General features: G+C 38.3%; 1 protein-coding gene across 12 annotated transcripts in view; it reads left to right on the top strand.

Moving 5' to 3' along the window:
* DGKI (diacylglycerol kinase iota) overlaps nucleotides 1–14,863 on the top strand; it is a 449,436-nt gene that overhangs the window by 277,495 nt on the left and 157,078 nt on the right. For 9 of the 12 annotated variants that reach the window (XM_019452873.2, XM_019452870.2, XM_019452874.2 and 6 more), the window contains 2 exons: nucleotides 8,121–8,320; nucleotides 13,549–13,611. In XM_019452873.2, the coding sequence (XP_019308418.2) occupies nucleotides 8,121–8,320; nucleotides 13,549–13,611 (263 nt within the window). The remainder of the gene's footprint in view (nucleotides 1–8,120; nucleotides 8,321–13,548; nucleotides 13,612–14,863) is intronic. The other 3 variants (XM_019452868.2, XM_019452877.2, XM_019452875.2) reach the window with 1 other exon arrangement.

The raw sequence follows: 14,863 nt of genomic DNA, 5'->3' as shown, positions 1-14,863 counted from the left end.
TTAGTTATATAGTTTGTGTAGGAAAAGCAGGATAACTGATTCTTTTTCTTTATTTATACACTTTCAAAATAAGTAATTTACTAGCATCTTCTGATGGTGGCTGGTTTTAAATGGATTCTGAGTTTTTGGACACTTACCCCATTACGAGTTTGGGTCTATGCACCATCCCCTGGAATCTGGGTGAGCTTACAAATACTTGGCAAATCAGGTACAGTGGAAGTAACACTAGGTAACTTGTGATGCTGGATCCTGAATGGCCATGCAGCATATGAGAAATACAGGCAATACTGACGCCTCTAATTAATAGGAATTTTCTAAATTCTAGTGATATTTGTTATTAAAAATATCTCCCTGCTTTCATGCATTTAATGTCAGTCATAAGTATTTATTGAAAATTTATTGAACCCACAAATGCTTATTGAATTCACTCTGCTATGTGAAATGATTATGAAATGGGCCAAGAGACAAACCCTGTCCTCAGGGTACCCACAGTTCAGTGTTGTGGGGGGAACATGAAAAACAGAAGCAATTGCCGTCTGGCATAATAAATTCTAGGAGAAAGGCACGTGTAAAGAGAAGAAGAAGAATTGAAAGCAGAACAGTGTTCATAAAATGGGGAAATCAGCAAAAATTGCACAGAGGAGGCAAGAGCATCTGTGGATGAGATTGTAAGCGTCCGTTCCATGCAAGATGAGCCTAAGAGCTCATCTTGGTATTCTAGAGCTCCCTGGTGGCTCAGCGATGACACATATGGTGAAGAAAGACATTGATGTGGAGAAAGATAGGACAGAAGGGTTTTGTTTTGTTTTTGGACCTGTTAAATGGGGGAGGTTGAGAGAGATGGAATGAGACAGAATCAGATTTGCAGTTTAGAAAGAATACCTGGATGTCTGTGTGGAAGGTGACCAGAATCTCTACTGCTGGAGGCAGATAGACAAAGCAGGATGTTGGTACCTAAGTCCAGGTGAAGAAATGAGGAAGCCTAGAAGCCTGCTGTAAAGAAAGTGGTAATGAAGATGGGGGCGGAGGGGGATTGGCAACTTCAAGAGTTATTCAGACACGTTGACTTACTGTGAAGGGTGAAAAAGGAGTATGCGTGAATCCCGGCTGGGTAGCATAGGCCATTAGGTAAACAGTGACTACATTAGAGATGTAGGGAAAATAGAAGAAAGATAATATTACCAAAAAATGAATTGTGGTTTTTTTACTATATTTTGAAATTATATTTGAATTCCATTCTACTTAACGTACAGTGTTAAATTAGTTTCAGGTTTACAGTATAGTGATTTAACAGTTCTGTATATTACCAAGTGCTCACTTGTGTTTTATATAAGTTAAGTTTGAAACCCCTGTAAGACATTTAAGGAGATAGAGGCAATTTGAAATACATGTTTAGAGCTCAGAGGATCCCTCCAGGTTGTTAGAGAGGAGTCTATCAGATTTCTTTCTCTTCCATACCATCATTGGTAGGAAAAAGAGAAAAATAATAGTTGATGAGAGTTGGTGAAGAGCAAATGGAATACTAAAATTATGTCCATTCTTTCTCTTTATACGATACGAGTCATGTAAAAATGGATACTAGGCTAGCATCAAATGTGTGATTGGAGCTCAGATTCTGGTGACTTTAGATTGCTCCCAAGATTAAAAAAAAAGTTCTACTTGAAAAAAAGCAGAGTTAAATGTAGTTTATACTGTACAGTTTTGAACACCCTATGCTCTCTAAAGAATAGGGGCATATGTGTCTATTTTCAAACACATCTCACCTGACTGCTCATATAACAGTACACCATTGTTCAAGAAGAGAGAATCTAATTTGCAGGACTCTAGTTTCACATTTCTTGAAACTATTATACTGATTATGTTTCTAAGAACATAAATTATTTGAAAATTACATGTGTGTAAGATGATCGTATAAACAGAAGAGTGTGGTTATTTGGGTATATGTGTGTATTTTTTTGTGTATTTTAAAATATTCAGAGTGGCACTTGAATAGATGAGAGATTCAAATAGAATTACTAGATGGGAGTAGATGTCGTTTCTTTTAGACTCTTTATCTTCCAATTGCAAATTTCATGGCTTAAGTCTTCAATTCACTCTCCTGGTTGAAATGCATTCTTACGAATTATGATGATTCTTCATTGGGTGCTTGGTAACCTGATTACCTTTTGGGTTCTCCACAGACCATAACCAGGCATTGTAAGTTGTATTTATTTCCACCACAATTTTTTTTTGCCTTTGTGGTTTTGAAGGTCTTTTCATCTTGAGTCTGTTTCTAAGTAATCTAAAACTCTTTAAGATAGTTCAAAGCATTCATTATTCAGATTGAGGAGCTGGTAGCCTAATTTGCTATGCAGTGTGAAATCCAAAGATTTCAGTCTTCTCAGCTTTAAATAAAGTATAGCCAGCTTTCTTTTTGTTAATTGAAATTGGAATATGTGATGTCTTTTATATTTATGAATTAGAAATGCAAAAAGTTACTCGATGAGAAAAATTACATGGAGAAATTTCCAGGGCTGAAGTTTTACGCATACTAGGTAGTATAATCTTTACTTTTTATGAAAAAATGTCAAATGTTTGCTTATTTTGATAATATACATAAGAACTGAAAGTAAAAATATTAGTCATAATTACATGATCTGTAACTATTTACATTTTGGTGCATTTTCTTCCAATTGCCTTATTTCTGTTTTTAAATATATAGGAAATCATATTATTATAAGTAAAACCCATAATACAAATGGCTGACTACTCTTTCATACATAAATACCTCAATTTATATAATAATTATTCCTTTATGGAAAGACCCCTTTATGAAATGTTTAAGTTTCTGGATGTTTGGTGGTATAAATAATCCTGTAATTAACATAATTACTCATAGACCTGTGTTCATATTTCAGAATATTGTCTTATGACATATCCCTGCAAAAGAAATTATTGAGTCAATGACATAAATATTTTAAAACCTCTAATAATGGTTATAAAACTGCTTTCTAGAAATGTTGTATTGTTTACTTGCCCAATAGCAATGTGGGAGAGTACCTGGTAAGAAGGAATATCCCACAGGTGCTGGAAATGTGTTAACAGAAACGAAAAGCTATTAGAATATTGCACTTGAGGAAACAGAAGAAGAAATGAGAATAAAATTACATCCCTAGAGAGAAACAAAGAAATCATGTATGTTTTGTATAGTCCATTAAGTCCTCCTAAACAGCAAAAAAATGAGAGTAAGGACACATTGTTGTTCAACTTTATTGTTACCTTGCATGGTTTTTCGAAGTGTGGATTTTTGCATATTTTAGTAGGCTCTTTGTCTTTTCTTGTTGAATTGCAGGTGTTATTTATATATTCTGAATACAGGTTGCTTGACAGATATATTTAGTGCAAAAGATTTTCCATCTATTTTTATTTCCTTAAGTTTGTTTTGATGAAGAAGTTCTTCTGAATTCCAGTTTTATAAGGCAGGCATATATCACATTAGGGCTTTTTGTGCCCTTTTTAAGAAACCTTGCTTATTCCAAGATAAGATATTCTCCTATGTTTTCTTTTTGAAGATTTATAGTTTTACCTTTTATGTATAAGTATGTATTTCAACTCAAATTAATTTATGTGGATTGTGTAAGTGATTCAAGATTTAGTTTTTAGAAATCCTTTTTTTTTTCCAGCGTTCTTTGTTGATTAGACTTGTGTATAGAATTACCTTGGTTGCCTTCACCCCTCGGTTGTATGTGGTTCTATTCCTGTACTCTATCCTGTCCCATTGACTTATTTCTTTACACTTATGGTAGTACCACACTGTTTTGGTTATTATGGGTTTAGAGTAAGCCTTCATACTCGTAATATGAAGCATTTCACTTTGCACTTCTAAGAATGTTTTGGTTATTCTGTCTTTTGTATTTGTAAATAAATTTTAGAATTAGTTTGACTGTGTTTGCAAAAAAAAAAAAACCTGATAGGATTTTATTTTTTTTTAATTTTTGGATACGTATTTATTTATTTATTTTAATTTTAATTTTTAAAAATTTACATTTAAATTAGTTAGCATCTAACGCAACAATGATTTCAGGAGTAGAGTCCTTAGTGCCTCTTACCCATTTACCCCACCCCCCCTCCCACAACCCTTCCAGTAACCCTCAGTTTGTTCTCCATATTTATGAGTCTCTTCTGTTTTGTCCCCCTCCCTGTTTTTGTATTATTTTTGTTTCCCTTCCCTTATGTTCATCTGTTTTGTCTCTTAAAGTCCTCATGTGAGTGAAGTCATAGGATTTTTGTCTTTCTCTGATGGACTAATTTCACTTAGCATAATACCCTCCAGTTCCATCCACGTAGTTGCAAATGGCAAGATTTCTTTTTTTTTTTTTTTTTGATTGCCGAATAATACTCCATTGTATATATACACCACATCTTTATCCATCCATCCATCGATGGATGTTTGGGCTCTTTCCGTGCTTTGGCTATTGTTGATAGTGCTGCTATAAACATGGGGTGCATGTGTCCCTTGGAAAAAGCACGCCTGTATCCCGTGGATAAATGCCTAGTAGTGCAATTGCTGGGTTGTAGGGTAGTTCTATTTTTAGTTTTTTGAGGAACCTCCATACTGTCTTCCAGAGTGGCTGCGCCAGCTTGCATTCCCACCAACAATGCAAAAGAGATCCTCTCTCTCTGCATCCTCGCCAACATCTGTTGTGATTTTAATTGGGACTGCTTTGAATCTATAAATTAGGGAGAATTGACATATTAACAACAGTATGGAGTGTTCCAGTCTACAGACCTATCTTTCTCCATTTATTTAGCTGTTGTTTAATTTCTCTTAGCAAAGTTTTACAGTTTCCTAGTTTCAGTGAAGTTTTCAGGTTCTTGCATATGCTTTACTAAAGTTGTTCCTAAGTATTTTATGTTTTCTTCTCTGCCCCTGTCAACCCAGAATTGTCCATGATTTTCATTGGACAGCAAGTAGAATAAGGGCTTGAGGAGTAAGAAAGAAGGTGAGGCTTTTGGGGGAAGATGGAGGCAAGTATTATGGGGATAGTGTGGAGAGACCAAAAGTCTCAAGCCATACACCTGTGGCATGAAGGAAAGTCATGGTCCGGGCCACAGGGCGATAAATGGAGATAAGTGGATGCACTTAGTTCAGGGGCTTTCTTTGTTTTCCTGTCAAGTCCTATTCTATCAGAAAGGCAGTATTGGAAGTTTTCCAGGAGTAATATATGCTGGATTGAACAAATAATTGAATGTCTGTCATTAATAAGCCACCATATTATTACTAGTAAATAATTATCTCCAGCAAATTATGGGGGTATTTGTGGTTAAGCCTAGACCATTCTGAGTGATGAAAAAAAACCCCACTGTTTCATTTTCTTTAATTTTTAAGTTTATTTATTTATTTTGAGAGAGACAGAGACAGCATGAGTGGGGGAGGGGCAGAGAGAGAGGGAGAGAGAGAATCCCAAGCAGGCTCCACACTGCCAGCACAGAGCCTGATGTGGAGCTCGAACCCCCAAAATCGTGAGATCGTGACCTGAGCCGAAACTAAGAGTCAGACAGACACTGAACTGACTGAGCCGCCCAGGCACCCTGAAATATAACTATTTCTAATAAGTATTTAAAATATTACCTTTATTCTAACTTGTTCCAAAAATAATGTGGCTGTGCTAACAGGAATAGAACTGTTTTTATTCCAAAAAGCTCTTTACTGTAATTCCCCTTGTGCCTGTGCAGTGATCTTGGATTGATTCTGAAATATCAGCGGGACTGCCGTTGACAGCTATTTACATGTTTGTGGTATTGCTGTGTTCTTTTTTTGAGGCTGAGAAGATGACTTAAAAGTGCTCTACAGTACTGTGTATGCCTTCTACATACCAAGGGGTTGGGAAGTATTTAAAACAGAATTGAAACAGTTTCAATTCTGTGAAACTCAGAGGACTAAGTTCTCACCTGGAAGGTCCTGCATTTTTGTTGTCATTAGGTCTAGTCAAGGTGGGGGAGGGGGGAGGGTAGAGAGAAGAAGAAAATGATGTTTCCAGAACAGTGGATGAAGAGATACATTCTCAGCTGCAAGTACTTGAAGTCAAGGGGAATATATTGGAAACGTTCTGGAGATGAGATAGTGACTCTGATCCATTGACTTAAGTGGAGCATTTGAGTACAGCCAAGAAAAACTTTCAGCGGAATAACAAAGGACTGGGTGATAGGCCAAGACGAATTATACTAAATTCTCACTGCATTCTGCTCTGCTTTTCTAGTTTTCTCAACCAGTTTGAGAAAATTGTATGCAAAGTACACAATGGAATGCTTCTAACATTAAAGGTGATCAATGAAAAGTTCTTCTCAGTTTTTACTTTTTGTCCCTTTGTGCTTCTTTTCTCTTTGCATTTATAGACAATCAGGTTTCTATTGTTCAAATTAATGCAAATGGAAAAAAAGAAATTCAAAGCATCAGATAAATATGAATATCTGGCAACCAAATAAGGGGAAGTTGACATCACAAGTCTCAGTTCAAAGTTTATCCCTCATTCACAGAAAAGAGACACATGGAAACAAGTTGATTGTATGTTTTAATCTTTTAGATTTTGAGCAAGTTAGTATTAACATCCTTTTTTCTATTTATTATAAACAAATTGATAACTCAAAAGGCATAATGTAACCTTAGTGAAAAATTATTTAGCAGTATCTGCCAAAGTTAACTATACATCTAAACTTAGTGGCATAGCAATTCTTCTCATTGTATGTAGCCAAGAGAGTATGTATCTACCAAGAGATTCATACAGGAAAGTTTATGTCAACAATAGCTACAAACTGGAAACAACCAAATGTTTATCAGCAAAAGAGTAAATAAATACATTCTGCTATATATTACTCAAAAATAATGATGAGAAAAAGATGCCAGAGACAGAAGAGTCATCTCGTATGGTTCGTATGAAGTTCAATTTCAAACAAATTGAATCTATGGTAATAGAAGTCAGGGTATTGGTTACTAACTAGTTGGTGGGAAGGGTATAAAAAGACTGAGAAAGAGCACATATGAACTTGTAAATTATCTAAAGCTTGATCTGGATGGAGATACACAATGTGTATTCAAATTGTATACTTTGTGGATTCTTTTACAACCAAACATGTATTATTTTCATTCATCCCTAAAAGGGTAAAGGAGATATGTGTGTGTGTGTGTGTGTGTGTGTATGTATGTGTGTGTGTGTACAGTGTGTACACACACACACACACACATACACACACACACATACGCACACTAATATATATAACATAAAAATATATAGCATAAAAATAATATAATATAATGACATAAAATATATAATACGCACATACATTTTAACTAATGAGGGAAAGCTCTATTGATTTGTTGTTCTTCTCAACAATAGGCTTTTAGTGTTGGATTGACTTTCCATTCTGTGGCCACAATGGTGAACTGAACTCTGTGTTTGATTTTGATCCTCAAAGCTGTTATACTTTTCACAATGCTTTTAATCAAGTAGTTAATATTATTTTGCATTCTATAGATCTTATACAGACTGGAGGTAGCTTAAGGAGGTTTTAGGTAAAAAAAAAAAAAAAGCCTGCACACGTTTGCAAATTAACCAAGGGTGGGCTGCATATTTAAGTATGAATATATTTAATATATAATACATAGTTACATCTTATAGCACGTTTGTGTATACCTGTTATGCATACATATATATGTTATGTAACTATTATGTATTTATATTTAAATAATATATATTATAATATACACATATTTAAACATAGTATAAAAGCTGTCTTAAACTGTGCTTTATCTGTTTTATTTTCTTTTTTCTCCTTATATTGGTTATTCAGTGGGACTGACTAGATAACACAAAGAACAACTTTTGTGTTAAAGTAACATGATTAAATTAATACCGAAATTTGGCTATCGATGAAAATTTGTGGTCAAGCTCATCAAAAGTTTAGAAATTTTAGTTTATTTTTGTTAAGGTGATTTATCCAAGGTTTCCCATTCCGCTCCTGGCTAGTAATTTTCAACATGTTTATCAAAGGCCTTTTGGTTATATATAGAGGACTTGGGGTTTCTAGCTTTCCTGACTCTTAAGAACTGACTTCTAGCTTCCTTTTGACTCTTGAATTTACAGGCTGCCCTGCAAGTTGGGGGCCATGGGGAAAGGCTACACCAGTGTCGGGAGGTCGTGCTGCTCACTTACAAACCCATCCCCATGCAAGTGGATGGGGAGCCCTGTAGGTTGGCCCCAGCTATGATTCGGATCTCCTTGAGGAATCAAGCCAACATGGTGCAGAAGAGCAAGAGGAGAACATCCATGCCTTTACTCAATGAGTGAGTTTGCCCCTTGCCTACCTTTGTGAACACAAAGATCGTAGAACGCCAGGCGTGTGCATGGTCTAGGGGTCTTACTGTGTTGAGAAAGGAACAAAGTCCAAGAAACAGCAGTTCCCTGGTCTCTCTCACATATTTTTCTTCATGTTTATTACACAGTGACCACACTCTTCTTGTAGAACCAATTGCTGTATTGAATACTAGATAGATCACTCTTCTTCATTGATCACTTTGCTGTATATTTATTGGGAACAGCAGAAAATCATTAAAGAGTGATTCTAGGGTCATAAAATGCATCAACCTAAACATGTTCCATTTTGTTTTAAGAAGGCATGGTGTTGGCCTTCTCTTTACCCAGGTCACTTGGAGAGTGTTGGGTTCCCCAATAGTGGGGAGGTTGGCAGAGCTGGATTTTTGGAGCTCACCTCTCTCCACGTTGTATTCCCTTCTGCCTGTTAGTGACTTATCACTTTCCTGATGCCCCATTTTGGGGTCCTGAGTCCTCTGGTGCTTCAACTCAATTTCGCTGTTCTGAGTGGCATCCTATTGTCTAAATATAACCTAATTCACTATTCAACACCTAAATAAAATGTATCCCTCTTGGACCCTTTCTTTCCTTAGGTGTGTTGATGAGCTGATTTGAGATAAGGTGGTAATAACTAGATATTTTGAGTATATTCATTTTATAGCACCCTTTAAGTTTTTGATGGAGATGTCTGTCTGGGATGGAGAAGGATGGGGACTTGGGGCCCCTTTTTGAGTATCTTCTATATTTAATGCCCATATGCCTAATCTAACTCAAGGTAAGGCTGTTTTCAGACTCAGCCTTGGGTCATCACTCTGTCATAGTGAGGGACCCTCCAAGGTGCGACTCCTGTTTGTGGCCTGTGATGCATGGTTACCTATTTGTATTGAATGGCTGGCTTCTTGCAGTGCCTGTGAAGCAAGGGTTTGCTTTGCCACGTATTTATGGAATCACGATGATAGTCTTCAGAAATGCCTAGAATAAGCCAATAACACAGGTGCCGTAGCTCACTGCCAGAACCTGACTTCACCTCTCTTCCTCAGATGGCATATGTTGAGAAATAGCGTTAGACAGGTCTCTTAAAGTGTTTGCATTTTTGGCATCTGCTGTGAAGTCTGAGGCTGGAATGAGAGCTCCTCTCTCCTCTGCTTCCTCCCTTCCCAGAGTCACTCTGAACATCAGAGTCACTCAGCACTTTGCTCAGATCATTATCCAGACAACTTGTTCAGTTGGATTCCTTATTTCATTTACATTTTGCAGCTGGTGAAACCCCTCGCTCATTCCTGATGGCTTTGTTTTCTCCCTGCCTTTACCTTCAATTAGGTTGAATATACAACTGGCAAGTATGTATGTTAAAAAGGTATGGTGTCAGCAATGATATGTGGTTGACCGTACTCTCTCTGGAAACGTTAGAGTCCATCCATGAACCATTGGTCTGGGAGAAAGCTTTGGAAAACTAAATGAAAAGCCATTTCGGAGGTAGTATGGCAGCTCAGGTCGTTTTGGGTCACTTGTATATAGTTAAGAACTATAATAAAACTAAAAGTGCTTAATATCTACAGGCAAAGGCCTCCCATTCTCATGCCTGGCCGTGCTGTATTTAATAACCTTACCAGATGTGAAATTGTCTCCAGGTGCTAGTTTCAAATAGTTCTTGCCCTTGAGCTGAGAAAGAATTTGTATTTGCTCAGCCACTGTATTGTTAAGAATTCATTTGCGCTTTCTTCACATACAAAAACAAATATGAATAGTTGTTTTCTTTTTGTACTTAGAGTTTATATGGCACATGATGTGACGGCATCGATTTAGCTGTGAGGGTGTTCAAGAAACAACCTCAACTCAAAAATAATGACTTCCCACCAGGGGGCAGTGGTGTGTCCATGTAAGCAGCCTCAGGCCTCTGGAAATATCTATGTGAAATGGCAATCGCCTGCTTTTCAGTTCCAAAAAGGATACTTGTAAAACTTAACAAAGGTATTTGTTACTACTTAGGATGAATAACTATCAGAACACTATATTTTTTAGAAAATCGATCCAGATAGTACATTTTCAAAGGAAAACACCTAGTTATCACGTCACACTTGTTCACTAAGGCCTCGAGTGCTCTCCCTTACTGCTCTTGCTTACCCTCTGCAATTAGATTTCTTGTGCCTGTTTTACTAGAAACCCTTGTTTTCAAATCTGACCTTTCCTGCTGGATTTCCAAAGTAGAGTTTCCAGTGTGAGGGTTGTCTGGACAATAAGACCTTTCTACAAGTTTTCTCCAACCTTCTGAGTCCTCCAGGTTTTTTGTGTTTCAGCCATGGTTGTGCCAAGTTCACTTCTGCAGCCAAGGCAGAGAGATATTTATTTCCTCCCCCACTCCCTCCGTCCCTCCCTTCTTCTCTCTCTCCCCCTCCCTCCCCCTCTTTCTTTCTTTCTTTCTTTCTTTCTTTCTTTCTTTCTTTCTCCTTTTCTCATTGTTTACTAGGATTATCTGTTTCTTCTGTTCCATTTGCCTGTCTTCTTTTAGAAGAAAGAAAACTGGTTTTCAGAAGAAAGAAAACTGGTTAAAAATATGTAGAGAACTTGTTTAGAAACCTCCATGTGTGATGGGCTAGGGAGTTAACTAAATATTGGAGAAGGAGGCATTGTGGTTCCCTAAACAACTGGCTCCCTTTTCCACTTGAGCAATGGTGTTCCTCACCGGTTTGCCTTTCTCTGGGAGATCACATCTATACCCCAGATGTCATCTATGACTTATACGTGAATAGATCTCACATCCATGTCTTCTATCCAGGCATTCCTTTAGAAGCTAAGACTCGCACCCAGATATCTTAGCCGACATCTTTAGCTGGATATCCGCTAGCAACCTCAGGCTGCAGGCTAAAAATGCGCTTGTAATTTTCTTTCTCTGCTCATCAGCCAATGAGCCCCTGGAGTCGTCACAATCACCTGCACTGTTACACACCCCATGTGGCCTTAGAGGTCTACCTTCTATTTATTTCCCATGTCTTTAACCACCTACCTCCTCTGCTAGTATAATAGGGCTTTTATTCAAAGGCTGTAGAAGCTACCTCTTCACAGCATCACTAAACTATGCTCATAATTCCTTGTCTCCAGTGTCCCTGCCCTTCACACAATACTTTTTCCAAAAGACTGATTGGAAGGATCTTTCTAGAAATGTTAAGCTTATATTCCTTAACTTTGCATGCCCTTGTGATCATTGTCTTCATCGTTCTCTTCCTGTGCTCCAGAGATCATTGCTCTTCTGGAGCAGTGGCCTGCCTCGTGCATCATCATACTTTTGCAGTTCTGATGCCTTTCTTGCAGTACCTTCCTTTCTGCCTTTTTGTCTGTTGACTCTTGCTCAAGTTCAAGACTCCACTGAAGTATAACTTTCCCTAAGAATTCTTTTCTATCTACTTCTAGCCATTAGATACTCCTGTTCTATGTTACATTTATCACACCATTTACCAATAACAGTGTAGTCCTTGGTTGACTTATCTCTTTACCCTGCTTAGAGTTTTCCTCTTTGGGTCCTCAGGGCCTACCAGTATGTCTGAGACATGTTTATGTGTTAAATAATGGCTGGCACATGGATCAGTTCTGTTAATACTGTATCTGTTAACATTTGTCCAGGATTGTTTCTAAAATAACATAAATCTAAAACCCATGAATCTAAAACTAATAGAGATAATGTCTTGATAACATTTGATGTTAATAAATGGATGATACATACGAATTTTAAGATCTGGTTTGCACGGATGAGGGGCAGATTCCCATGAGAAATGGTTAAAGTAGGCCCTCATGATGCCATTAGATCTTCACTTAGGCAAAAAAAGAAAATTATTCCCCCCCAAAAAATAATCCAAGTTGCTATTACTACATAGAAACTGAAGGGCTAGCTCCATTGTGTTCAGTCAACCCCCCACCCCACTAGTAGAGAAACATATCTCATTTTATAAAGTGAGAACTGCAATACGTATCTTTCCCAAAAAAAGTAATAGAGGAGATTTATCTAGGTTCATATTCACGTACTAGTAACATGGTGGCCAGATAAATTTGATTATACTGTTTGAAAGGCACCTGTGAAAGAGATTAGAAATTTCAAATTTCTCAGGTGTGTAAAGGAGATGTTAAGTTGGCTATAATCCTGAGCTCAATGGTAATTAAGACTACACTGTGAAAAGCAATCATGTTATTCAGGGGCAAGATTTCCATTTGGTGAACTTTGAATTGGGCAGTGCAGTTGATTGGATTCCATCATCCTGGCTGCTCAAAAGTATTGTTGGTTGTAACCGATAGTCCTTTGAGGAAAACAAGGAGTTGATTCATGGGACTTCATACGAGAATTTGCGTACCCAGCAGAAAACAGGGATCAGGGAGCTATGTCTGCTGCAGTTCCTTTGAAGCTCTTCAAATCGTCTAAGAGAGTAGAGAGAATGGCTATGTAAAGGTGACAACACATTTTTTATTTAGTTTCTTCAAATTTACATTTCATCTTTTCCAACAGCAACCAAAGGTTCTCTCTTTTATAAAAGAAGAGAGAAAAGGGGGACGTCTGTTGTTTCACTCTTCTACCAAGAGTAGAGTGAAATTTTGGCATCACCGTGATGAATTTAGGCTTTCTTGGTGTTACCTTCAGGGTCGTTAAAGTTTTTGTCAAGCCACTCTTTGCAAGATGGTTGTACTTTGACGCAGGTTTCCTACAGACTTTGGAATCATGAAGACTATGGTAAAGGATTAAATTTACCTTGACTCTCCTCAAAGATGAGTTTACTATGCCAGCCTACGCCCCTCTCTAGTGACTGTGTGTGTGTATGTGTGTGTGTGTGTACTTGTGCACATGCGCGCATCCTCTCGTTGGATGTCTCGAATGACCTAGAGTGAGAGAGGACCACGATGCCTCCTGCCCGCAGCCCTGCCCAGTGTCCACGCTTCGGATGCATCTGCCCGCGCCCTGCCCTGCGCTCCAGTCTGTGGCTTGCCGTAGAGCCAGCCCTTGCCCTGTGTCCTGTTGGCTTCATTGCTATCACCGGCTTTTTGGATTATGTCCGTGGCTGGCTGGACTTTCCTTTTCTTTTCACTCACTGTTTGGTGACGCGCTCATTTAATTTTTGTTTAAATTTTGTGTGTCTCTCTTTCTCTCTCCTGGCTTGTTCCCTGTCTGTCCACGCTGTTGTGCTGACTGTCTTCGCTGCTCATTCCCTGCTGCCTCTAGTATCCATCAGGTGCCAGCTGCCGACCTGCGGAGAGTATCTGCTCCCCCTGGCTCCTTCACCACGTGAGTACAAAGCCGGTCTGTTTCTACACCTTGTCGAGCACCCTCATCACCTCCTCAGGGTTAGACGACCTGCCTCCTTTTCCCTCACAGGTCTGCTACTCAGACAAGGACCCGCCAACCCTAATTGTCCTCATTACCCCTTTGTGATTTGAGACGGAGCTGTCTAGTTCTTTGTGTTCTATTTGTCTCAGTCCTCTAAGGGTTCAGGTTTAAATTTTTGATGAGATAAGTTAGGGCCAAAATTGCATGAGGTTGTAGAAAGTTCCATCCTAAGCATGATTTTTGATGGAAAGTCTGTGAGAGCAACAGATCATTCTGTTATCTATAGCTCAGGGATGATGTTGAAGATGATGTCAAAGGTGTGCCTGCCGACCTTAATTTGTGAATGGACCCCTAAAATTTTGTGTGGAGTTTTGAGTGCATGCAGGCATCTGGGCCTTATTTGGGTTGAGGATCCATGGTTGAAGTAAAAGATCAGTGGCCCCAAACTGTCACTGAGTTAGCGAAACACACTTTATCCATAGTTAGTAATTCATACTTAACGTATTCTATGCTTTTATTTTTTTCTGGGGACAAAAATTGTTTTTAGCACTTCGGGACTTCTTTTTTATGTTGTTGCCCTTTCTTTTCATTTATCATACACATACGTAGCTTCTGTTAAGGTTCAGGTACTGTTACAGGCACTTTACGTTAACTACTTAACTAATTACCCCCCCCCCCTCCCCCCCACCCCCCACAGCCCTCTGCCACCTGTGGTATTGTAGTGAGGAAGCTGATGCACAAAGAGGTTAACTAACTTGCTTAAGGTCACACAGCTAACAAGGGGTAGACTGGGTTGCAAACTCAGATGGTCTGGCTTCAAAGATCAAACCTCCGACGATTTATAATTTGCCTCCTTTCCTCTATGAGGATCCTATGTATTTCTTAAGCCCTAGTCGAATCATTGGTTCTTCAAAGAATTCTCTGTGGCTTCTTGTTGCATTAGTTACCTTCTCATTGGACCTCACTGTTGATATACTCATTACCGCTCTCAAGGTGTAACAGGCTGGTATTAATTATGTTGGCTCTGTATGTGTGTGCATATGTCGCACACTAGGCTTAGGCTACTTGAGATCATTGACCATATCCTTTTTGAATTTTCGTGTCCCCAGCCCTGATCACAGATCTTAACGCAAAGTATTCTGAAACCAAACAGAGTTGTCAGTTGGCAGAATGAATGAAAGAAAGAATTTATGTCTACGTTGAACTGTAC

The sequence above is a fragment of the Panthera pardus genome, unplaced genomic scaffold (genome assembly GCF_024362965.1).
Source record: "Panthera pardus isolate Hobbes unplaced genomic scaffold, ASM2436296v1 HiC_scaffold_8, whole genome shotgun sequence".
NCBI classification, from domain to species: Eukaryota; Metazoa; Chordata; class Mammalia; order Carnivora; family Felidae; genus Panthera; species Panthera pardus.
The sequence above is the reverse complement of the archived record's forward strand: the minus strand, read 5'-3'. Positions and strand labels throughout refer to the sequence as shown.